This window comes from Engystomops pustulosus, chromosome 4 (genome assembly GCF_040894005.1).
Source record: "Engystomops pustulosus chromosome 4, aEngPut4.maternal, whole genome shotgun sequence".
In the NCBI taxonomy this organism is placed as follows: domain Eukaryota; kingdom Metazoa; phylum Chordata; class Amphibia; order Anura; family Leptodactylidae; genus Engystomops; species Engystomops pustulosus.
This window is the reverse complement of record NC_092414.1, coordinates 143,324,987-143,351,004: the sequence shown is the minus strand read 5'-3', so window position 1 is coordinate 143,351,004 and position 26,018 is coordinate 143,324,987. Positions and strand designations below refer to the sequence as shown.

The 26,018-nt window shown below is 43.9% G+C and overlaps 1 protein-coding gene across 1 annotated transcript; it reads left to right on the top strand.

The window, feature by feature from the left end:
* Window positions 1–580: 580 nt before the first annotated feature.
* ANXA2 (annexin A2) lies at window positions 581–15,131 on the top strand. Its single transcript, XM_072147879.1, has 13 exons — window positions 581–713; window positions 6,823–6,881; window positions 7,018–7,120; window positions 9,082–9,176; window positions 9,623–9,736; window positions 10,298–10,388; window positions 10,843–10,922; window positions 11,207–11,266; window positions 11,603–11,696; window positions 11,840–11,935; window positions 12,053–12,111; window positions 14,017–14,139; window positions 14,907–15,131. The coding sequence occupies exons 2-13, from the start codon at window positions 6,834–6,836 to the stop codon at window positions 14,964–14,966; spliced, it is 1,023 nt and encodes a 340-aa protein (XP_072003980.1). The 5' UTR covers window positions 581–713; window positions 6,823–6,833; the 3' UTR covers window positions 14,967–15,131.
* The last annotated feature ends 10,887 nt before the right edge of the window (window positions 15,132–26,018 follow it).

Genomic DNA, 26,018 nt, shown 5'->3' with positions numbered 1-26,018 from the left:
TTGACAATGGTCCACTGTTTGGTGTTGGAGTCCTGTAAGTAGACCAACACTGGATCTGTCAAAGTTCTTCTAACTACAATGAAGGTTACCAGCACACAAAACCCCCTGCACTACCGGATCCTTCCAAGGATCCCCATGCACTACGGTCCATGAATCATCGGTGAAAAACGGATCTGACTCGGACATGCTTTGCTTTCTTCCTGCTAAAACAAGGGACAGGTCACACGGATAGTTTTTACTGTGCACATCCTCATATTCAAGGACACATGTAAATAAGTGTGACATGCAGCAGGTGTGCAGATTCCTCTCAGCCACCATGGCGCACTGTATACAGCATGTCCACAAACATTATATCGTTATGGGCTCACATTTGTAACATTGTTACATGTGAGTGTTTATAATCTGATACAGATGTTCAGGGCTGAGGGATAAGTGGTCGCTATATACCTGAGTATAAGAGAGATGGGAGCGGTGAGTGAGTGCAGGTTGGAGGTGCCCGGACGCATAGCGGTGCCGTCCCGGTGCTGCTGCGGGCAGAGGGAGGTGTGAGGAGCAGCAGGGCGGTACCGGGGGATGTAGTGGAGGGCTGGGGCACACATCTACGTGGCCGCCCGATAAATGCCACGCCCGGGTGACAGAGTGCGCACTCACTGCTCGTACATCCCGCTCAGCGGCCGCTCCTGCCTCATCCTCCTGCTGCTGCGGCGCCTCAGGTAATGCTCCAGCCCTGCTCTGCCTCCTCATGGCTCCGCTATCTGCACAGACTACTCCTGCTAGTGATACTACTACTACTTCTAGTGATAATACTACTCCTGCTAGGGATACTACTACTACTTTAGTGATACTACTACTTCTAGAGATACTACTACTCCTGCTAGTGATACTACTACTACTTTAGTGATACTACTACTTCTAGAGATACTGCTACTCCTACTAGTGATACTACTACTACTTCTAGTGATACTACTAGTTATAGAAGTTGTGTGTGATGGGTAGTAGATCCCTGTAGTGTTAACTTACTATCGATATAAACTCTATACTGGACTTCTATCCATCTGCTGTGCTACTGCACACAAGCTATTTCTCACTGTTATCAGCCACTTCTCCAGTGCTCCTACTGGAGGCAGCCTGTGTTTCTAGTAGTAATGTATATTTGTTATCATATGTTTACAGGATATTTGTATGTGGTGCTTATAGACAGCAATGGGTTTCAAGTCCCTACTGTTTGTTCTTCCTTATTTATGAATCCAAATTATTGTGATCCCCATTTACCTGTGATGTAATAGAACATGGAAAATGAATGGGAGAGTAGAGAGGCAGCAGCCTGTGCCCTGGGGTGGGGGGCAGGGTGCTGGCCTGTGAATCAGCTAATGCTGACAGTAATAGTAATGTCATTACAGCCCTTCTCCACCCAGTTGTTTTTCATTCATTCTAGTTTTCTTTGATCCTGCAGTTTTAGACTAGTGCTACTTACAGGTACTTCACTTAAGATACCCAAAAATATCCCCCTATATGGGGACACCTCATACCCATCTCTGAGGTTGAATGTTTCTTGCTGATGATTTCCATGCACTTTGCACAGGGTCCAGCAGTCTATAATGATACATTGATTATCACCAGAGACGCTTTATCAGGTTTCAGCAAGAATCTGACCCTTATTCTATGAGACAAGGGGCGTAGCCGGGGGATTCGTCCTTGGTATTGTCCCGGATCAAGGCCACATGTTCATATATCACACATTAACAATAAGAGTGGGATACAAGTGTTTACCTAGATTTACCCAGGGACACTTCACTCCTATCTGTGTTTTATCTTTTTGTCTTCATTATCTGACCTTTGACATTTGTCCCTGTTCCTGCATTCCTTATCAGAGCGTGGGTCCAACATTCTGACCTAAAATTCCAGACCCTGTAGACATTTATGAAGATCAACTCCTGTCTGTATTGCAAATGTGGCAACAAATACCAAATATGTTTGCAGCAAAAAGTGTTCCTGAATATTGGTATGATGCCAGTACTCCTAGGTGTGGTCCTATAGCAAGGACCACATGGAAAATACAACGTTACAGTAGTTCTTGGATAGCTACTACATTGCCAATGCATATGTTCATCTTTGTCTATACATCAGTCTGGGCTATTGACAGATGTTATTTCCTCTCTCCATGATATACTTAGACTGACATAGCATATACCAGACTCCATCCACTCTTTCCCTCTGTGGTTCATAGTCTATCCTTCTCTTCTAACCACTGTACTTAGCTATAAATGTAAGGTTTTCTGATTCTTTGTTACAGCTCAATAACTAGCAGACGTCGCCAGGCCTTGCAGAAGGAGAAGGCACTGTGGATTAGGAGGATAGGTGTGGCAGAGTGATTTATGATTTGGGTGGAGTAAAAACTGGCACCAAGCCTGACGCAGGCTCTGACTTCTCTTGAGTGGGAGGATTTTTACCAAAAGCCAAGTAGTTCTGCAATACTGAGGCAGTGGGACCCTCCTATATTGTCTGCTAGGGAGAGAAGCCACGCAGAATACATAGTCATGAGACTCTTCAATGTCTCAATTGTAGACATGTCTTCTATATTTTCATGTCCACATCTAAGAACAGTTATATCAGAGGATTTCCATCAGCATTACAGCTCCTTGAGATGGAATTGCTAACATTCATCTATCAGTGATGAGATAAAGACGTATCATAGGGGCAGAGATTTATTTCTGTGATCATGATTATAGTTTGGAGCTGCTGATCTGAGGGGAAGTGGTGACTCCTTGTATTATATATCATTATGATGCTCGGAGCTCTGTCCCTGGCACTGTGGTAGGCCCACTAAATTCTGTGCTCATACCCCCCTACTCCCCATCAAACAGTTTCCTTCCATTTTGATATTAAAAAGCATGTTCCTGCGCCACACTTCTTGGATCAGTTCACAGACTTCATTTTAATTGTATTTTCTATCAGATCCTAGGACTTTCTGTTTTTTTGGGTGTTGCCATTGAAGAATGGTAGACACTGCTGCCCAGGATCTGAGCTCAGGGTACCTGGACCCCTTCTGTCACTTGTTGAATTATGTGCTGACATCACATCTTTGCATGTTTTGTGAAGTGAAGATCATATTTGTTCAGCCTGGATGTGGAAGAACAGGCTATAGTGATAATTCTGGACCGCACCCAAGGCAAGGCTCTGAGAGGTGCTGGTTTTCTGAAAGGCATGTTCACACACATGATCAATCTCCATCTACAAACATTAGCTCTATCGGTGACTTGCCTGAACATGGCATAGTTTACGCGCTGTGACATTGTGGAATATTTAGTGTTCTGCCAATCAGTATTATTATGGGCAGATAATCCTTACTGGCATCAATGTGATTAGTGAATGCATATAACAGCATATGTCTATTATTCTATGATCATAGATTGTAAGCTCTTGTGAGCAGAGCTCTTGACACTCCACAATGCACACAATGACCTTTTTATGTTGGCTTGACCTTATGTGTATGCAGTATGTGACTGTCCTTCTTATGTGTATGGAGTATGTGACTGTCCTTCTTATGTGTATGGAGTATGTGACTGTCCCTCTTCTGTGTATGCAGTATGTGACTGTCCCTCTTATGTGTATGGAGTATGTGACTGTCCCTCTTATGTGTATGGAGTATGTGACTGTCCCTCTTATGTGTATGCAGTATGTGACTGTCCCTCTTATGTGTATGGAGTATGTGACTGTCCCTCTTATGTGTATGCGGTATGTGACTGTCCCTCTTATGTGTATGGAGTATGTGACTGTCCTTCTTCTGTGTATGGAGTATGTGACTGTCCTTCTTCTGTGTATGCAGTATGTGACTGTCCCTCTTATGTGTATGGAGTATGTGACTGTCCCTCTTATGTGTATGGAGTATGTGACTGTCCTTCTTCTGTGTATGCAGTATGTGACTGTCCCTCTTATGTGTATGGAGTATGTGACTGTCCCTCTTATGTGTATGCGGTATGTGACTGTCCCTCTTATGTGTATGCGGTATGTGACTGTCCCTCTTATGTGTATGGAGTATGTGACTGTCCCTCTTATGTGTATGCGGTATGTGACTGTCCCTCTTATGTGTATGCAGTATGTGACTGTCCCTCTTATGTGTATGGAGTATGTGACTGTCCCTCTTCTGTGTATGCAGTATGTGACTGTCCCTCTTATGTGTATGGAGTATGTGACTGTCCCTCTTATGTGTATGGAGTATGTGACTGTCCCTCTTATGTGTATGCAGTATGTGACTGTCCCTCTTATGTGTATGCAGTAAGTGACTGTCCCTCTTATGTGTATGGAGTATGTGACTGTCCCTCTTCTGTGTATGCAGTATGTGACTGTCCCTCTTATGTGTATGGAGTATGTGACTGTCCCTCTTCTGTGTATGCAGTATGTGACTGTCCCTCTTCTGTGTATGGAGTATGTGACTGTCCCTCTTATGTGTATGCGGTATGTGACTGTCCCTCTTATGTGTATGGAGTATGTGACTGTCCCTCTTATGTGTATGGAGTATGTGACTGTCCCTCTTATGTGTATGCGGTATGTGACTGTCCCTCTTATGTGTATGGAGTATGTGACTGTCCCTCTTCTGTGTATGCAGTATGTGACTGTCCCTCTTCTGTGTATGGAGTATGTGACTGTCCCTCTTATGTGTATGCGGTATGTGACTGTCCTTCTTATGTGTATGGAGTATGTGACTGTCCCTCTTCTGTGTATGCAGTATGTGACTGTCCCTCTTCTGTGTATGGAGTATGTGACTGTCCCTCTTATGTGTATGCGGTATGTGACTGTCCCTCTTATGTGTATGGAGTATGTGACTGTCCCTCTTATGTGTATGCGGTATGTGACTGTCCTTCTTATGTGTATGGAGTATGTGACTGTCCCTCTTATGTGTATGGAGTATGTGACTGTCCCTCTTATGTGTATGCGGTATGTGACTGTCCCTCTTATGTGTATGCGGTATGTGACTGTCCTTCTTCTTATGTGTATGCGGTATGTGACTGTCCCTCTTATGTGTATGCGGTATGTGACTGTCCCTCTTCTGTGTATGCAGTATGTGACTGTCCTTCTTCTGTGTATGGAGTATGTGACTGTCCCTCTTATGTGTATGGAGTATGTGACTGTCCCTCTTATGTGTATGCGGTATGTGACTGTCCCTCTTATGTGTATGGAGTATGTGACTGTCCCTCTTATGTGTATGGAGTATGTGACTGTCCCTCTTATGTGTATGGAGTATGTGACTGTCCCTCTTATGTGTATGGAGTATGTGACTGTCCCTCTTATGTGTATGCAGTATGTGACTGTCCCTCTTATGTGTATGGAGTATGTGACTGTCCTTCTTATGTGTATGGAGTATGTGACTGTCCCTCTTATGTGTATGCAGTAAGTGACTGTCCCTCTTATGTGTATGGAGTATGTGACTGTCCCTCTTATGTGTATGCAGTAAGTGACTGTCCCTCTTATGTGTATGGAGTATGTGACTGTCCCTCTTGTTCTCTGCCGATACTGGTGATCTAGCTCCCACACAGTAAAATAATGTATCTATTGGAAAATTTTGTCAAATACATAGTAAATCCTTATGTAGCATCTCTAAGGTCAGAATGAAGCAGTCATTTGTCAGTAAGCATAAAATACATAGTTACTTAGGTCACATTCTTGTATCTCATAACTGAGAACTATGATTCACACAAGGAGGACGGCTAAATGAAGCAATTTTACCCTGAAGCTTGACCTTGGACTAACAATAATTATCTTTATTTATATAGCGTCATCATATTCTGCAGCGCTTACAGAGCAATAATAGGGATATAGAACAATAGGAGTGAGGGCCCTGTTCACAAGAGCTTACAGTCTATGATGATGAAGGGGGGGACACAGGAGGTATAAGAGCTTATATAATGGTCCAGCCATTATTTATAAGGGAACAGAGTAAAATTATTTAATATATAAAGATGCTGCTGCTTGAGCCATCAGCCGCCATCTTATATACAAAGTCCAACGTTAATGGGACTGTAGAGAAGCCTTGTGTTTGATATCTGGTGTTTGCCCGATAACAGCACAATGGGTTAGCAAAGTGAGAGTTGATATTTCATGCATTTAGTGAGTGTGATAGGCTTGCCTAAAAAGATGCGTCTAAAGCCATGTTTGAAACTTTGGAGGTAAGATATAAGTATAGCGTAGGTCTTTCCAGAGAATTGGTGCAGCTCTGGAGAAGTTGTGGAGATGTGAGTTAGAGGTTTAAATTAAGGTACGGGCAGCATGGTGGCTTAGTGGTTAGCATTAAAGCCTTGCAGCGCTGGGGACCTGGGTTCTTCAACATCTGCAAATAGTTTGTATGTCCTCTCCGTGTTTGCGTGGGTTTCCTCCTACACTCCAAAACATACTGGTAAATTTATGAGACTGTGAGCCCCATTTGGATCAGGGACTGATTTGGCAAGCTGTGTGCAGCGCTCTGTAATATGTGTGTGCTATATAAATAAAAAATTTATTATTATTAAGGTAGAGATTAATGTAACACTACTAGCAGATCGAAGAGCACAGGTTGGGTGATAAACTGAGAGGAGAGAGGAGAGGTAGGAAGGTGCAGCATTATGCAGAGCTTTGTGGATGAGGGTTATTATTTTAAACTGTATACGGAAGGAGACGAGCAACCACTGCAATGACTGACACAAACTGGAGGCATGCGTGTATTGGCTCTAGAGTTGACGAATGTAAAAATATGTTCTTTCACTTACTTTTTATTGAAGTGCTCTAGTGTATGCTGTGGTTGTTATACTTAAACATTAACTGTTATTTGGTTTTATTTTTGTGTTTCAGAGACAATAGTAATGGCTTGTATCCATGAGATTCTATCCAAGCTCAAATTGGAAGGAAATGTAAGTACAGTTATTTGGGATGAGCTAGTGGAGTTATGTATGGAGATATACCAAACACTGCTTTAATGAAAACTCCTAGTCCTAATATTTGCGCATCTGTTATTTCTACTTTTAATTCCCACTTCATCCGTTCCAGCAATCCAGTTCCAGTCACCCAACTTGTGGTACTGTGAGACCTTCCACAAACTTTGATGCAGAGAAAGATGCTGCAGCCCTTGAAACTGCCATTAAGACAAAAGGTTGGTATTGGCATTTGGGGTTTACTATTGGACAGTATCAGGCTATTTTAGGACCCCCTCAACTGGGAATATCTGGTTTTTACACCTTTAATTACTTACTATAACAAATATGTCAGGATGAGTGTCAGGAAAGTTGGAGAACTATATAGATAATACTCTCTGTAGACAACCATTGTAATGGAGTCCTTTGGAGAGCTTTATTTGTCCTGATACTATAGACACGCGTGTACTAGGCCTCACCAAGCTGGATATTTCTTCTAATGTGCATTGAACGGCCACTTGTGTAATTGTTTTCCACAACATTATGTAGCCTTATGGCCATATGGAAATTGATGTATGGAAAAAGATTTCATGACCTAACACATCTCTGTTCTGCTCATCTTTGGATAGGTGGAGATTTGACAAATACAAAAAAACATTGTTATGTCTGATAGTGGTGACACCTTATACTCTCAGTAATAGATTAATGTGTATGGGAGTAGTGTAGCCTTACTGCATTTAGATTGTAAGCTCTTGACTGAATACTCTCTTCTTTTGATGTTTGTTCATTTGTTGCCTGTAATGCCCTTCAGAATATGTATTGACATGTGGCTAAATGCTCCCTTACCACTGATAAATCTCTAGACTGCAGAATTTCCTTAATTCCCTTTCCCCCAAAGTCTATGGTTTGTTTTCGCCACCACATTGATTTCTTCCTTCCTGCGGGTGCCAGGTGCTCCATATAGTTGGAAATAGTAACAATTGTAAAATGCCTCAAGAGATCTATACCCCAAACCAATTGTCTTTCTAATTTATTACACCCAACTTTTGTGGCTGTGCCAGGAATAACCTGAGCGCAGCTAAACAAGTTTCAGGAATGGAGGAAGCGAGGCAGATTTCCTCTTGGCTGTGCTTTTCACTTTTACTATTTTTTTCGGAGTGGAACATTCCAGAATGGGAGAGGTGTGTCGGAGCATTGGGCTGTGAAATGCTTTTTTTTTCCTCCCCTCCTTAAAGCTTACATCGTAGACATCATTGTCCTTGTCTGGCTTTCATGACTACACTGCTAAACCCAATTAGAAGTGGTTCCTGTATCTGCTGCGATCAATAATCCTTTTGCCTTAGGATAATTGTGTTTATTTGCTTAGTGGAGGGACATGTGAGCACAGAGTGCACTCTCTATGCATAATTCACATACACTATATCTGTCTAAAAATAAAACACATTATTCTTCACCCTACGTGGTCTGTCGGATGACCTCTTATTTTCAATTCTGGCCTCACTATAGGTCCAGCAATGTCCAGTCTATTTGTAGATGAGGTAATGACTGTTATAATAGATTGTGGTACAAATGTATCCTAAATAATGAAGGACATGAACAGTTTTCATCTTCCAACCCTCACTTTGCAATAAATAGATTTTTTAATGGCAACAATTAATGTTACAGAAAATGCAACTCAATGTGGGGCATTTATGAGGTGTTAAATTCTCTTCTAATTAATAATATTTAAAAAAATGTTTTATGCAATTGCATCAGTTAACTGTAACTTTTTACATATAAACTATTTATCATGTATCAATAGATGTGGACCCTGACCGATCTCGGGAACGGAGGTCCGCTGATCCTCTACCTGCAGCCTGCTGGTCAGAGAGTGTACTGCACATGCGCAGCCATTGTCCATACAACACTATAAACTCTAGGCTACAAAACAGGCTCCATTCAGCCCAACTGCCGACCTCCGTTCCTGACCTCCATATATGAATCAATTTATTCATATACTCTCCGGAGCAATAACTGAGGAATGGTAAAAATAGTCTGAAGGAAGCATGCTCCATTATCAACATTTCTTAGGGAATACAATTATCTACCAAATCTGACATGTCGGGAGAAGTAAGAGATCCTCTGATAGTATTATTTCCTCTACAACTGCTTTATATATAAATCTAACATTCTCTATTATCTAACATTCTGTATGTTTCAGGTGTCGATGAACTAACCATCATCAACATTTTAACAAACCGCAGCAATGACCAAAGACAGGACATAGCATTTGCCTATCAGAGGAGAACCAAGAAGGTAACTGTTTAAAATCTTTAGTTTCTTCTTAGTAATGATTTATATGACCATATGCTGCTGCCCCAGTTTATGAGCATTCAGGCCCTTATTGCTGTGCTTCTGGATGATCTGCCTTCAGTTCCTTGCAGTAAATGTATCTTTACTATTCTTAGGGAAGAATGTTTATACACTATGCCCTGGCATGTGACTGCTTGGTGCATGCCCTGTGTTAATTCATTCATAGCTTGGGGCACTGTTGTAGTTGAAAAACAGATATGGTATTCAGACTAGCAGGCTATCTATTTTATAAGCAGATATTCAGGTACTCAATATAAAAATAGCAGTTCCATAAATGTGAAGTAGTTTTCATACAAGATAAGGTTTGTATGGACCGTTCAATCCTTTTATTGCATTAGGACTTTCTTGAGCTTCTAATTTGACAAGGCTCTGTTTTTAATCATTTGTAGGATCTGCCATCCGCATTGAAAGGTGCACTTTCTGGACATCTTGAAACTTTACTACTCGGACTGATGAAGACACCACCTCAGTATGATGCTTCAGAACTGAAAGGCGCAATGAAGGCAAGTCATGTAGAAGTTATTACAAGAAGCCCAGCTCAACCACATGGTAGAAAAATAGTTTTGAGGATAATAAATGTATTATTATGATTTCTATTGGGCATGTTCATCATGTGATGTATGCACTGCAAGCCACTGTGAACGCGCTGACTGCTTGCACTGCAAAAGATAGGGCAGGTCCTATTCCTGCCCCTTATTGCGGCCTAGACAGTCCGTTGTTATGGATAACGATCAGCGTGCTAAGAGACGCTCACCCACCAATGCCAGATGGCTCACAACGACGCGTGGCCAATTACTTGCGGCCTCCAAAATGCACACGATTGTGCGCATGAGGCCTAAGACTGATGTCACATGGCATACATGTGCTTGAGATTTTAACAAATCTTCTCTAAAACATCACCCTTCCCAGATTGTCCCTTAAAATCAAAGTAACAATATGCGTAGGCAGCTCCAAAGGTGAAAAGGACGTAATCAAAGACTACTACATGGTGGAAATAACGTTATAAGATAAGTTATTTTCTACTGTATGTTTTTACTCTCGGCTAAAATTTGTTATACTTGCAGGGTCTTGGTACAGATGAAGACACTCTGATTGAAATTATTTGCTCTCGGGATAACCAAGAACTCCAGGCAATCCAAGCAGCTTACAGAGAATGTGAGTGTAAATCAATGTAATTTCACACTTTACCTAAGCCGACAGTTTTTCCATCAACCTCCACAGCGATGCTATATCATCATTAGTAGGGATAGTGCAGCCCCCTAGTGGTACAAGACACTTTTGCCACTTTACTACTATATGAAATGTTTACCATGTTCATATTCTGTCATATAGCAGAATGACAGACTTTATGTCAGACAATGGGATCTGGTAGTGTCCATCACTCCTCACAAGCCACCCTAGCTTACATTCCATTCCTGATCCTATGATAGAGCCCAAAAAGGAATGCCAGATTGTGGAATAGCAAAAGCTTTAAAATACATGGCCAATTCTGTGTTATTTCTATACTATACTCATGTCCATAAGAATATGGTGGAAACTTTTATAGGTTGGAAGCTATATAATAGCAGTGAGAGTGTATGTTTGATCATTTCCTATGTTTCTTCTTCAGTGTACAAGACAGAATTAGAAAAAGACATTGTATCAGACACTTCAGGAGACTTCAGAAAGTTAATGGTGGCTCTGGCCAAGGTAAGTAAATAGCCATGGGCCTATCCAGAAATGATAAATCTGTGTACATGTTCTTTATCACAAAATACATTCAGCTCAGCTACATGTTCAGGATTTTTTTAAGATGAATACTTAAATTAAGTAACTAAGAGCCAAAGTGAATTAGAATTTACAAACTTGCATCTATACGTTTAAGAAGTGTGGATTTTAAATTAGATATTTAGCAAATGACATTCCTTGCAGACCCACCCTTACACTTACACCTCTGAGTTATTCCTACTTCATCTTTATTTTTATGCTTGCAGGGAAAAAGACAAGGGGAGAGTTCTGTAGTAGATTATGAGAAGATTGACCAGGACGCTAGAGTAAGTAGATGTATGGCTGTGCACGTTTCCTTTATGACCTGAATATACTTTGCAACAGTTTCCAGAGAGATCCTTTCTTTTTTGGTTGGGAGGATTCACTCACATTTCTACAGCATCTTCTTCTTAGAATTACCAATATTTTACATAACATAGTCATCCCCGTTCATATGACATAGACAAGACCAGCAACTGCCATGAACAGATACATGACTACTGTATTGGTAAATCCCACTAATCATTCATCTCCTTTTAATGTGATATAATTGGCCGAAACATGATAGAAAGAGCATGTAAGTATATTCAATGGAAATTAAAACCACACTCTATGTATTATAGGAACTGTACGAGGCTGGAGTAAAGAGGAAGGGAACAGATGTAAGCAAATGGATTACAATCATGACCGAACGTAGCATCCCACACTTACAGAAAGGTACGAGGGTCGTATGTAGCTGTTTAGGTTTCAGATAGAATTACAAATGCTTCAAAGGGCTTTAAAAAAGTCAATCTATAGAAAGCATTAGTATAAGGCCTGACATTCAGACTACTCACTGTGCAATGTATTCAATATTCTAGTCTTTGAGAGGTACAAGAGCTACAGTCCTTATGACATGCAGGAGAGCATCAAGAAGGAAGTGAAGGGTGACCTGGAGAACGCTTTCCTGAATCTTGGTAAGTTTCACATAATACTCCTTCACCCTAAGCCTTTCCAGATGTCAGTATATAGATATGTGTAATGTTTGGCGTTTATCAGCACCTAATGCATTTCTTAATGTATTCCTTTTTCAGTGCAGTGTATTCAGAACAAGCCACTCTATTTTGCTGACAGATTGTACGAATCCATGAAGGTAAAGTATTATTTTTTTTTTTCTTGATAAAACCACAAACCTTGAACATTTTTATGTACTTGAAGACTTCCATTTATTTAATGTTGCTGAATCTTTAAGCCAGTCTATTCTTTTGAACATACAGCCTAACGCAGTGTTGGCGAACCTTTTAGGGACCAAGTGCCCAAACTACAACCAAACCCACTTATTTAAATGCAAAGTGCCAACATGGCTATTTAAGAAGTGACATGTTGCTACCGGTTTTGCAACAGCTTTTAATTGTATTGGCATCCTGAGGACACCAATACAATTAAGAGAAAGAGGAGAAATTCTGTAGCTTCCAGGGTCCCCTGAAAAGGAAGAATTGCAGGAGCTCCAACAATAATGCAGCCTTGTCTGCACCTCCATGCTTCTCCTGTAATCCCAGGCAGCTAAGGATATGTAGCTTTAAAATAGCACGGATCACAGCACATCCTGTGTGGCCAGGGATTGCAGGAGGTAGTTTTGAGTCCTGTCTGGAAACTCTGTTCTGGGGTGATGGCCTGGGTGCCCAGAAGGAGTGCTCTGAGTGCCACCTCTGGCACCAGTGCCACCTCTGGCACCAGTGCTATAGGTTCGCCACCACTGGCCTAACGCGTTACTGTATGTTACTCTCAGGAGTGCCTTCAGAAAACCTGCATACAGAAGGGGGGAGACTGCAGTGATCTGGCGCTACCTACATACTTAAGGGGGGTGACTGCTTTGTGCTGGGGCTACCTACATACAGAAGGGGGGTGACTGCAGTGTTCTGGTGCTACCTACATACTGAAGGGGGTTGACTGCTGTGTGCTGGGGCTACCTACATACTGAAGGGGGGTGACTGCAATGTTCTGGCACTACCTACATACTGAAGGGGGGTGACTGCAGTGTTCTGGCGCTACCTACATACTGAAGGGGGGTGACTGCAGTGTTCTGGCACTACCTACATACTGAAGGGGGGGTGACTGCTATGTGCTGGGGCTACCTACATACTGAAGGGGGGGGGGGTGACTGCAGTGTTCTGGTGCTACCTACATACTGAAGGGGGGTGACTGCAGTGTTCTGGTGCTACCTACATACTGAAGGGGGGTGACTGCTATGTGCTGGGGCTACCTACATACTGAAGGGGGGTTGACTGCTGTGTGCTGGGGCTACCTACATACTGAGCAGGGGGAAGGTGACTGCAGTGTGCTGGGGCTACCTACATACTGAGCAGGGGGAAGGTGACTGCAGTGTGCTGGCCCTACCAATATACTGACGGCAGGAATGACTGTAGTATGCTGGGGATACCTATATATTGAAGGGGGTGGGTGGCTACATTGTTCTGGGGCTACCTATATAATGAAGGGGGTGACTGCACTGCATGGGGATACCTATATACTGAGAGGGTGTATGACTTCAGTGTGCTGGCGCTACCTATATACTGAAGAAGGGGGTGACTGTATTGTGCTGGGGCTACCTATATACTGAGAGGGGTGGCTGCAGGGTGCTTGGACTGCCTATATATTGGGGGTAGTGCGATAAGGATTTGGTCCTGGTGCTGTGCTTCTGTACTAAGCTTTGTTCTGGTGACGTATACATGTAAATCACTATAATAATTATAATTCATGGCAAGCACAATATTATAATTTGGAAGACACTGTACATTTTAATTAAAGTGGGGCACTATATATATGTAAGAATTAATTTGAGGGGGCAATGTCTAAGCTATCTGAAAGGGATAGTGCTGCATACACTATAAACCATACATAAATGCTTGTCTCTAATAATTTTTAACTTGTGTGTTTATGTTAAAAATCCAGGTCCATTGTTTATGATTTAATAACCTTGGGGCGCCCTCCAAAACTAATTACCTAGAAACTGCCCTGCTCTTTATCATTACTGAATGTGTTTTCGATTTAATATCAGGGCAAAGGCACAAAGGATAAGGTTTTGATCAGGAATATGGTTTCCAGAAGTGAAGTGGACATGCTGAAAATCAGAGCAGAGTTCAAGAAGAAATATGGCAAATCTCTGAATTACTTCATTGGTGTAAGTACTGGCTCTTTGGATTATAAGTAAAGATGAGCAGACTCAAACTTTCCATTCTAGTTTGGATTCGCCAGAGGTGTCCCCCTGGCCAATCACAGCCATGGCTAGTTGGTCAGGGGCGTACATTTGCTGTATTGGCTGTTCAGCCACCAATCCAGCAACATGTCTGGGTTGCATGAGAAGCACCCAAACCCTGAACCAAATATTGATGGACTTGTAAATATCAAAATTTCCAGGTTTGGCAACTACAGTTTATTGTTTTATTGTTTCTTCAATTTTTTAATGGAGACCTCAAAAAGACAGAGCAGTTTATACGTATGACTAGTATTCACACAATGGTTCATGGTGCTCCTGCCCAATACATATAATAGGCATAGGCGCATAGTGTACCAGATATACTATGGGATAACTCTGACGGCAATGATGCAATATGAAGCGCTTTGTCTGCCTGCACACAGTGAGCAGAGGTTTATCGAAGCAGAGCAGCTTACTCCTATACAGGGCTGAAAATCCTTTTTGCATTGGGGAGTCCGCTGACACAAATGGATACCAACACCTTGGATCCCTAGGGTCCTGCTAGCTTAGGTCATTAGAACTGCATTTGGGATGGGCCTTAAACTTCTACATACAGTTTAGAGAAATGAATCTGTTTTTTACACCACACAACATGTAATTCCATTTAGACTTAAATTGTCTTTTAATCTTACCCCTTGTAGGATTTCAGATGAATGCTTACCTGAAATACAACTTTCTTTTCTTTGTTACAGCAAGATACAAAAGGCGAATATCAGCGCGCCCTGCTAAACCTATGTGGTGGTGATGACTGAGCCCCCTTATATGTCCTCCCTTCTGCCTTACTGCTTGTCCTGACTCCAGAGTCTGCTCAGTGCTTCCAGTGGTCTGTAATCCCCGAGACGCTGCCTGTTCCTTTCCAATGTTATCACAATGACCAATACAACTCTCCAGTCTAAATATATATTTTTTTTTCTGTACTTTGTCTCCAGTGGTTTTATTTTCAGGTCCCTATTGTTTACAGGGTATTCAGCCATTCAAAAGATTTTTTATTATGTATGAGGAGGAAGACATGATGCCATGTGTGTAGAAGGCAGAATTTCAACAATTTACTTAATCAGTAAAGAATTACCAACAAAATCCTAAACTTATATCAGATGGGTTCTAAAAGATTGCTACCAAATATGGTGGTTACCGGACTCCTGTCCATTAACTATCTACCACCAGGATGAGGGATTGTAAATACTGCTGTGTCCTCTCTGGCAGCATCTAATCTTCTTTAAGCTTCCTATGCCCTTGTTTTTATGAAAAAAAATATTGAAAAATTATGCAAATGAGCATAAGGGGCTAACTCCTATGAAGCCCCTCAGGCTTATTTTCATAATTTAAAAGCCTTAAAAAAAACCTGGGCATAGGGGGAAGCTTAAAGGGAACCTGTCATCAGAAATTGACCTAATAAACCACTACTAGTGTCTTGACATGGCATCATCCAGAAAATCAACTTTGAAGTGAGATGTAAATTGGTTGCATGAAGTCAAGGAGGAGGAGGGTTTAACTCTGAAGTCAAGGTGGGGAGCTCTAAACGCCTCCTCCTCTGTGATTGACATTGTGCATCTGACTTCAGGAGATCTGTTTAGTGATGTCTCTGGATACAGGACCATCAATTACAGTGAAGGGGCTTTCTGCAGAAGAGAGAGCTTGATTTCAGTGTTAAATCTCCGCCTCATTGACTTTATACAACCAATTTACATTTCACTTCAAAGTTTCTGAATGATGTCACCACACTGGACCATGAAAGAAACATGATCTGGAAGGTGTTCAGCTGCTTGGCAACATACTGGTAGTGGTTTATTAGGGCAATTTCTGCTGACAGGTTCCCTTTAAAGAAGAGTGGATCCTACCAGAGGGGGAAAACACCAGTATGTCAGTGTGTTTAGTTTACAATCCTTCATCCCGGTGGTAGATATCCTTTAATAAGCTCTATTAGAATGTCTTCACAAGCTGAGGAATATGGAAGAAATGGCTACGGTTCCTTCAAGATAGCGAGGAAGTTCCAGAAGTTTCCTTTATTAAATACGATGATAACTGACCACAAGTTCCAGATCGAGTCCATAAGTCACAATTCTTCTAGAAAGGACAATAGATCTGCAGGAAACATACTATGATATTTCCATATATCTGGCCTACTGAAAGCTCCTCAGATTTCATGTTCAATAAGAAATTGTCTATGTTCAGTTAAATGCATTTCCATTTGGAATAACATCATTATTAGTTGTTCCATCTTTTTTTGACCTCTCCAATAAGATAGATCAGGAGAAATCTGATATAGATCCAGCAAGAAATGCCATTTGATCTCAAAATTCAGGTAAAAAAAAAATCCATAGGAATCCACAAGGGATTCTATGTTTGTTCTGGAACACAAGGGGGCACATTTACTTAGCAGGTCACTAGAGTTCACGGAAAGTGCATTGTCCATATATAAAGCTGCGTGAGCCAGAAATCACGATTGTGTCGCTTCCCCGCACAGGCCTGACCTGAGTCCACCATCTTTAGCATAGGGCATGCGACACAATTTGAAAGTTAAATACGGCGCTCCGTGTGATTCAGTCATCTGTGCGACAGCACGCCCCCTAATTTGTGTCACATGGAGGCAGGTGCAGCTGCGCCACAAAAGGGTCAGGTGTGACACAATTGCAGTGCAGACACTTGTTACATATCTGTGCAAGCCATTTTAGCCATGAAGAACATGAGCCGTCCGACTAAAGTGCATTGCAAAGCGGTACAAAGCCCTTAGTAAATGTGCCCCAATATGTAATTGTATATGGAGCTGCAAGCAGTGAGTGGCACAACACTGCACTCTCTGGTTATACATGTGTGCCGGCTCCTGGCATACATGACAAGACCTGTGACAGTCCAGCAAAGGTCCTAAAAGGCAGGCCTGGCATATGGAAGGAGATGCGTGGGGTAAGTATGGATGATAGGTGTGTCTCTTTAGTGACTCATTTCCTACTTTGTACATCAGTAATACTCCTGTTATCCTACAAATAAGGGCACACCAAAGAACTACTACTCCTATCCTGCATTTATGGCCACACTAACTACTACTATCCAGTATATAAAGGCACTGCATGGTACTACTACTCTTATCCTGTATTTATGGGCACAGCACAGCTCATATCTGTTACTCCTATCCTACATACAAGCACTAATGCAAGATCTTCTCTATTAGGACACAGTCCAATATTTCATCCTGAAATTATGTTTAGAAACTTGGCTTCTGTAAACTCAATCCTAACACCTAGAGGATTGGCAGCAACCTTTATAGATACACTAGAGGAGAAAGATGTAAGGAGCAGATTACAGGACAACCCTGAAATGCCTTGTGTACACATCTATCCAACATTATTTGACGTTACTTAACCCCGTAATACTTGTACATCATAAATAATGTCATCTTAACAAACCTATAAGTCTCCTTCACTGTTTTCAAACCTGAGTTATCAGCAGGCAAAAATAGTATTGTAGGATTTTCTATTGGACCACATGTTCACTCCTTAGTATAGTGGCCAACAATGTGATCAGATTGAGTTATTTCCAGCACTCCCATAGACACTTCCAGTGACTCCTAGTACTATGGCTCCGTGATATGTGAAGTGCCTCCTCCAGCCACAGGTCTGGTCTCTCTGGCAGCGCTTCAAAATTGGTATTTCCAACAGGATAATAGTTGTTCACATCCTCTAAAATATGTTGCATATGGAACCTGTATGCAAGGGAGTAACTAGGAGAGGCAGGGCCCCATAGTAGACTCCTAAATGGGGCCCAACTACCCGCTCAGACAATATACACATTTGTATACTCAAACATTTATACACATACAGAGATTTGTACCAGTAGCTGCTGACCACATGGGGGATGTGCACAGTAGGAATTACAGATGAGAGACCCCTAGTCCTGTTGTTCTGCAGTCCCTTCTATAATGTTATTTTCATGTGCCAATATTGTAATTATTTACACACATCATAATTACATAGACAAACAAAGTATTTAGAATTTAACTTTTTGTGGGTTCCAACACCAAAAATTCCTACCTCCCTATTTCCTTTTGGACACGAGTGCACTAAATGCTGGTGTAATGGAGACCCTTGAAATGTAGTTATCGGTTCTGTATGAGCCCACTCCCAGCAGCTTCTGCTGGGTGCTCCATTTAGCAGGGTTCATAGGATTCATTTGCCAATTTGCCATTACTCCTAGATCAGTGGTGGCGAACCTATGGCACAGATGCTCAAACCCTCTCTATGGGCACCCAGGCCATTGCCCCAGCGCAGACTGACAGAACTCATGGCCGCCTCCTGCATTCCTAGATAAAACACATTCTTGGTTGCCTGAGACTGGGCGCCTATACGATTTAAAGCTGAGGTGCAGCATAGAAAAATAAGCTACTGCCTAAATTGGCATGTTGGTCCTTTACAACAAATAAGTGGGTTTTGATTGAAGTTCGGGCACTCGGTGTCTAAAAGGTTCGCCATCACTGTCCTAGATTAATAGTTAATATTAATGCTGAGATGTCTTCAGTCACTACTAATCTTAAAATACAATTCCCACAGTAACTTCTATTACAAAAGCCAGATTTCTACATAGTTTTCAAGTTGATGAAGACAAACTTTCTCAATTAGGAATCCAAAATTAGAAAAAGAATAGTCCAGAATCCAGGCTGTTGGTGATCAAATAAAAGTCCACATTATTAGAAAAAATTAAACAACATAGGGACGTCCTATAACAGTTCTGACCCGTTTAGGACCGTGACCGGTCCTTAGTCGTATTATTAACAAAAAATAAAAATATAAACTAGTACACTATATAGTCAAAGAACATCTTGCCTTGTTTCGTTGATTTATAAGGACAAAATCACCAATAAAAGATAATCGGTAATACAAATATTAGACCATTGATACTTTATAAAGTAATTTCTCAACTACCTTTCATAGACAAATTAGCCTGGTATATTGGGACATTTATCAGGGCTTGTACTATTTTCTGGTGTACAGGTCCAGAAACAATCGCAGTTCCTTGCAAACTGCTCCCCCTTCTTCCCCACCTCCACGCCAACAGGGGAGTGGCCGCTGGATATATCAGGAGTCCGTAGCCTCCTAATGTATCCAGCACGCTGGAGGGACTTTCATCTTATGATGGTAAATGTCTCCAAGTGAGTATATTGGGAGTTGTAGTGCAACTATAATGCTTGTGATAATTCGGTCGCCTCTTTTCTTAAACCTTTATGCAATTTTGGTAAATATAGAATTTTTTAATCAATAATAGAAAGGGGCCTAATTGATGTCATTTTCAGGCATGCAGGCATCAGTTTCAATGTAGGCTTGTAAAGTTATTGAAGGCTTTATAAAATCTCAAAAGTTCTTGTAATTTGCGATGTAAGACCCGATACACATCTATTTAGAAGGTTCCAAAAAACAGCAGCCAGAATCTTTTTTGCGATATTAATTATGCAATAATGATGGAAGGTCTTTTGGAGTCTTTCAGAAATAAAAAGGTGAAGAGAAGACCTTCCTTTTTTTTTTAAAAGTATTTATTTTTGCAGTTTTTTTGAAATTTTATACAATTAAAATAAACAAAATCGAAGAACAAGATTGTCTGTCACATATTTCCTTCCCCCCATTACAGGATTATTATACAACAGCCATGGTAACATTCAGGTTCTTACTGCGTTTCAAAGCTAACTGAGGGATATTACACAGTAAATGACAGCAGGATACTGTAGCCAGACATCTTGATACAACACAAATAACTATTGACACAGGGACAATCAGTCACACACACACACACACACATACCAGCACGCTCAGTCTCCTTCATCATGGAGAGGAGTGTATATCACACGTGATTATAAGGCTGTATGGGGAGTCGCGCACCATCTGGACCAGATGCGATCAAACTTCTGGGGACACTTCCTGTTGGCATACAGGGACCGGTAGTGAGGAATGACACTGTTAATGAGTAATATCCATCTTTTTAATGGAGGGGGCTCCTGGTCCTTCCAGGTCATCACCACCACTTTTCGGGCGTAGTATAAGACAAACCTAAAGAAAATTTTGTCATAGTGGCCATTGACAACATCGTTTATGATGCCGAGGAGACACACAGAGGGAGACAATAATCGTGGGAAATCAAAGTGTAGATTAAGGAACTCAAGCACTTCGGACCAGAAGACATGGACCCTAGGGCAGGACCAGACACAATGCAGGAGGGATCCGACTTCAGCCTGACAGCGAAAGCAAAGGTCATTGGGCATTGCTCCCATGCGGAATAATCTAGCAGGGGTGAAATATACTCGATGGAGGAATTTAGATTGGATCAGGAAGTCCCTCGCACTCACTACAGATGTGAAGTAGGACAGTTCGACCTCCCTCCAGTCATCATCTGACAGGTCAGGGATATCCTGTCTCCAGCGTTCACAGGCTCTATCAAACGGTCTGGACTTTTGCTCTTGTAGGAGAGCATAGCACTGAGTGAGTGGCTTAGGAGGTCCGGGGTACTCATCAGAGTCTCTAGTTTGGAGAATTTCACTGTCAGGCTGAAGGAGCCGAATTGGGCTTTGAATGCGTGTCGCAGTTGCGTGTAATGGAAGCTAGCCGTATTGGGTACCGTATGTCTCTCCCTTATCTCGTTGAAGCTGAGTAATTCTGCCTCCGGGGATAAGAGCTGGCCTACAAATTTCACCCCCGCCGCCCCCCACATTGTCCAGCCCAGGAGGGAGAGGAAGTGAGAGAGCCACGGATTGAGCCACAATGGAGTCCTGGGCGAGGGAGGGGGAGGGCTGCCTGTTTCTACCAGGGATTGCGCCCTACGCCAGCACACCGCTACCGTACGTAGGGGAAGTGGGGTATCAGATGGGGACTTGTATCTGTACAGCAGGTTTGTAAGGGCCTCGTAGGAACCTACCAGGGCCCCAGCCAGTGCAGTAGCTGCATTAACCATGTCTATATCTATCCACCACTGGGCATATACTAGCTGGGAAGCCAGGTAATAAAGATACAGATCCGGGGCAGCCAGTCCACCCCTAGCCTTGGGAGCCTGAAGCAGCGCTAAACTGAAGCGCGGGGCACCACTCTGCCAGTAGAAGGACCTGAGAATGACGTCTATGCGTTTAAACAGGCTCTTAGGGAGTAGTATAGGACAAGCATGAAAAAGGTATAGAAATTTTGGGAGAAAAATCATTTTAAATATGTTAATACGCCCGTACAAAGACAGGGGGAGAGTGGACCAGGCTTTTAGACGCAATTCCGTTGCAGCTATCAGGGGTGTAATGTTTAACTCCGTAAATGCCTGGACCTTGCGTGACACCTGGACTCCCAGATATTTAAAGGTGGACACCACCCGGACTGGGACGGGGAGGGAGTGTACCCCTACATCAGATAAGGGAAAGAGGACCGATTTGTCCCAGTTAACCCGAAGGCCTGAGAACCCCCCATAACGTTCTATCAGGGACAGAAGGGATTCCAGAGAGGGGCCCACATCTCCAAGGTATACAAGTGTATCATCAGCATAGAGAGATACCTTTTCAATAATAGTACCTCTAGTTATGCCCTTAATGCCCTCAGAGTGGCGGATCGCCACAGCAAGGGGCTCAATGGCAAGTGCAAAGAGAAGGGGAGATAGTGGGCAACCCTGCTAGTGCCCCTGGCCATAGGGAGAGTAGGTGAGATGTTAAGATTAGTCCGTACCCTAGCCTTGGGATCGTTATACAGTAGCTTAACCAATGCTGTAAATCGAGGGCCAAAACCCATTCTAGGCAAAAGGGTCCACAAATAGGGCCACTCCACAGAATCAAATGCCTTACAATTGTCTAAGGATAATATAAACCCAGGGTCTGGAGACCGCTCTGCCTCTGCTATGTTCAGGTGTAGTCTTTGTATATTTATGTCAGTTCCCCTCCCAGGCATAAAGCCTGTCTGGTCCGGGTGAACCAAGGATAATATTACTTTGTTAAGCCTTGTTGCCAGAATTTTTGCTAGTATTTTTACATCTGAGTTTAGGAGGGAAATTGGGCGGTACGAGTCAGGAAGCAGAGGGTCCTTGCCAGGCTTGGGAAGAACTACGATAAGGGCCTCTCGCATGGAGTCAGGAAGGGAACCGCTGTCAAGCGCATCGGAGTACAGGCTAAGGAGAAGGGGGACCAGATTCTCACAGTTATCCCTATACCACTCACCTCCCAGCCCATCAAGTCCAGGTGTCTTACCGGGGGGCAACGATTGGATGGCCAGTTCCACCTCCTCCGCCGAGAGCGGAGCATCAAGCTCCGATGACTGTGCCTGCGTGAGCCTCCAAAGTGGAAGACTATCAAGGAATCCGGAGATCTCGACGGAAGAGGCGGACAATCTGGAGCTGTAAAGAGATGAATAGTATTCATGAAATACCATGTTAATGGCCCGGGGTTCTGTGATCAATGCTCCGTTACCATCAATAATAGAGGGAACGGAAGCACAGGGGCGTTCAGCCCGCGATAAATACGCAAGCAGCTTCCCGTTTTTATCTCCGAATTCAAAGATGGACGCTTCCCTGGCTAGCAGGCGCTTACTGGTGCGCTCCTTCACTACAGCTAGATGGTTCCTCTGCGCCTGAGCCCAAGTCTTTTTATTCCCCGGAGTAGGTTTCTCTAGATAATCCTTTTCTGCAGTCACCAGTACAGCCGTCAGCCTTTCCTCCTGGGCATTTAAGGACTTCCTATGGCCAGCTACCCCCGACATGAATGCTCCCCGCACCGAGGACTTGTACGAGTCCCAGACTAGAAGAGGATCAGGATGGGTTGAGTGTACATCCCAGAACTCGCTATGCGCTGCCCTAACAGTACTCTGGACCGCTGGGGATAGGAGCCAGGCCGGGTGCAGGCGCCATAAGCGGGAGTCGCTGGGGGGGCCTATAAGGAGACTGATGAGCAAGGCGGAGTGGTCTGACGCACTGCGCGGGCAATAGGATACCTGATCAACGTGCTGCATCATATCAGGGGAGACAAAGGCCAGGTCAATCCGAGAGAAGCTCTTATGAACAGAGGAATAGAATGAATATTCTCTCTCTTGAGGGTGTTTACTACGCCAAACATCGGCGAGGTCTAGAGAAGTGAGCCACTCATTCAGACGGACCGAGCCTGTGTCCAGACCACTTGTACGATCCAAGGAGGGATTAGGGACTGCATTGAAGTCACCAATACAGAGTATCGGACTTGGAGGCATAGCAGCCAGCTTACTGGATATTAGGTGCAATACAGCTGGATCAAAGGGAGGGGGGACATAAATAGACGCAATAGTAAAGGTAAAGCCCCACAAGGCGCAATGTACGATCACATAACGGCCAAAGTGATCCGGCGCTACCTGTATGACCTCTATGGGAAGCGCTTTGGATATGAGTATGGATACTCCCCTGGCGTAAACAGAGTAGGAGGAATGATAACCTCTAGCCACCCATGCCTGCTTCAGAGAGAGGACCTTCTGACCCGTAAGGTGCGTCTCTTGGATACATACAATATGGGGGGCCTGACGCTTAATGACGTCTAACATCAGAGCCCTCTTGAATTTGGAGTTAAGTCCCCTCACATTCCAGCTCATTACCTTAAGTGAAGACATCTTAGCGGAAGGGAAAGGGGTGTGGGAAAGGAGACGTGAGCAACCAAGCATTCATCCTTTCATACCACAGAGACATAGACAGACAGACAACAGTGAGCATAACAAATATAACAGAACTGAACTAACAATCCCAAGAATATAAACCCCCTGTCTAACACCCTAACAGCAGTAGTGCAGACCTATACCCACTAACAGTCAAATAGTAGAACAGTGGTCCCTAACTCAAGACAAACCTACACCATTTGTCCCGGGACCTTCAACCCTTAATGAATAGATGATCAGGAGGTTATTAGGCAGCCATATTTAGAGAGAACCAAGAGGAAATAGGGGAGGGGGACACAGGGAGGTAATGGTAAGGGGGAGGGGGGAAGGAGAAGGAGGGGAGGAGGGAGAGAGTGGAGTGCCATATATGGCGCACTGGTCAAGATGACCAAAGAGAGAACGCAAATCAGTCACAGGGTACATTTGTGAGGCACGTAATGTGTAAACAAATATTAGAAAACTGTAACAGTGATTTGGGACCCCTAGATAACTATTCAGGACTAAGTCCAGCATTGTCATAGCACATCAGATAAAAGGATATGTGAGTCCAGTCACTCAGGAGGTGCGGGCCTTGCAGCGGGAGCCCGAGGAGCTGCATCAGCCCAGTGAAGGGCTTCGGTTGGGCAGGTGAAGAACCGAGTCTTCTGGCCGTCCACAATTCGGAGCTTGGAAGGATACATCATGGAGTATTTATACCCCTTGTCACGGACACGGGCACGGACCTCGGTGAATTGTGCTCGCTGTTTCCTGACGGATGCAGAGAAATCAGGGTAGAAGGACACTCTGCTGTTGGCATAGAGAATTTCTCCCTTGGTACGGACAGCCCTGAGGATAGAGTCCCTGTCCCTAAAGTGCAGCAGCCGGGCCAGGAAGGGTCTTGGATTGCCCCCTGGAGGGCCAGGGCAGGATGGCACACGATGGGCCCTTTCCACTGTGAAGAACGGGGAGAAGGTATCTGCAGGAAGCATATTTTTGAGCCAATTTTCAAAAAAAGGATACAGGGTCAGACCCCTCCACTTTTTCGGGGAGGCCAACCACTCTGACGTTGTTCCGTCGCAGGCGGTTTTCGAGGTCATCAGCTCTGTCGATGGATGCAGACATTTGGCGCTGAAGCTCTCTGATCTGTGTCGGCATAGGCCTCTGGACATCCTCCACCTCAGATATTCTGCGTTCAGTTTCAGTAATTCGCTCTTTAGCTTTGTGGACATCGTGTCTTAAAAGAACAAAGTCCTGTCGCAGCTCATCCACCTTGGTGACCAGTTTGGATTGGCATCCGTTAATGGCCGCCAGCACCTCTGCAAATTTCCGATCCAACTCCGTGGCCGCGTCAGACGGATCAGCACCCTCTTCATAGCTTACAAGCTGCGGCGGGCTCTGGGAGCCTTCAAAGAGGGAGGGAGAGGAGTTTGGGGACCCCTGAGGAGAGCAGGGCTGTGTGCGGGAGAATCTCCCTAACTTTTTGGCAGCGTTCGACTGTATCTGTGCAAGAACGGCTTGGGATGTGGAGCATTCCTGCGCGTCCAGGGGTTCCAGGGACTGGAATGGAGGATCTTCATGGACGGATTCATCATCCGATGGAGGCGCAGACACCCCGGACGCTGCTTTGAGCATTTTAGCCGTCTTCCTCCGGTTACCCATGGCGTCTGGGCAGGGGGGCCAGTGATAAACAATCAAGGAGCCTAGCGTCCAGTAGTTAGCAGAGATACAGTCCAAACCCACGTGGAGTATTGCAGCGGCACTGCAAGGGTTAATATAAAACAGAACCCAGGAGCAGGGGATCACTGGGAGTATGGAGGACTCAGTGCTGGGCTGTACAAACTGGGGTCCCCAGGGCAGAGGTGGGCAGCAGCAGGGGAATTACTTCCCTACCTGGTCCTGGATCAGTCCAGCAGTGTCAGGGTTAACCCTGCGCGCCTAGGCCTCAGGCAGCGCAGGGGAGTCCCACAGGATGGCGCCTCCAGCAGGATGAAGGGCTGGCTGGAGCGCTGTCACGGTGCCTCCGGTGGTGGGAACGGCGTCTCAGGCTGCAGGAGAGAGGAGGATCTTTACAGCTGCGATCGTTACAGCTGCACCGGGCGGCTAGGAGCGGGCCACCGCGCGGGTCACGTGGTCGGCCGCGGCGAAGTACAGAGGAGCGGCGCGGAGTCCGCAGCCGCCTCCAAATTGGGACCGGAGGACAGCGGCAAGCGTGTG

Bases quoted from the DNA above. Each gene is read 5' to 3' on its own strand.
- ANXA2 (XM_072147879.1), top strand. From the start codon at position 6,834: ATGGCTTGTATCCATGAGATTCTATCCAAGCTCAAATTGGAAGGAAAT. The intron at 10,923-11,206 runs GTAAGTAAATAG...TTATGCTTGCAG, and splicing joins TAATGGTGGCTCTGGCCAAG to GGAAAAAGACAAGGGGAGAG. The intron at 12,112-14,016 runs GTAAAGTATTAT...ATTTAATATCAG, and splicing joins GATTGTACGAATCCATGAAG to GGCAAAGGCACAAAGGATAA.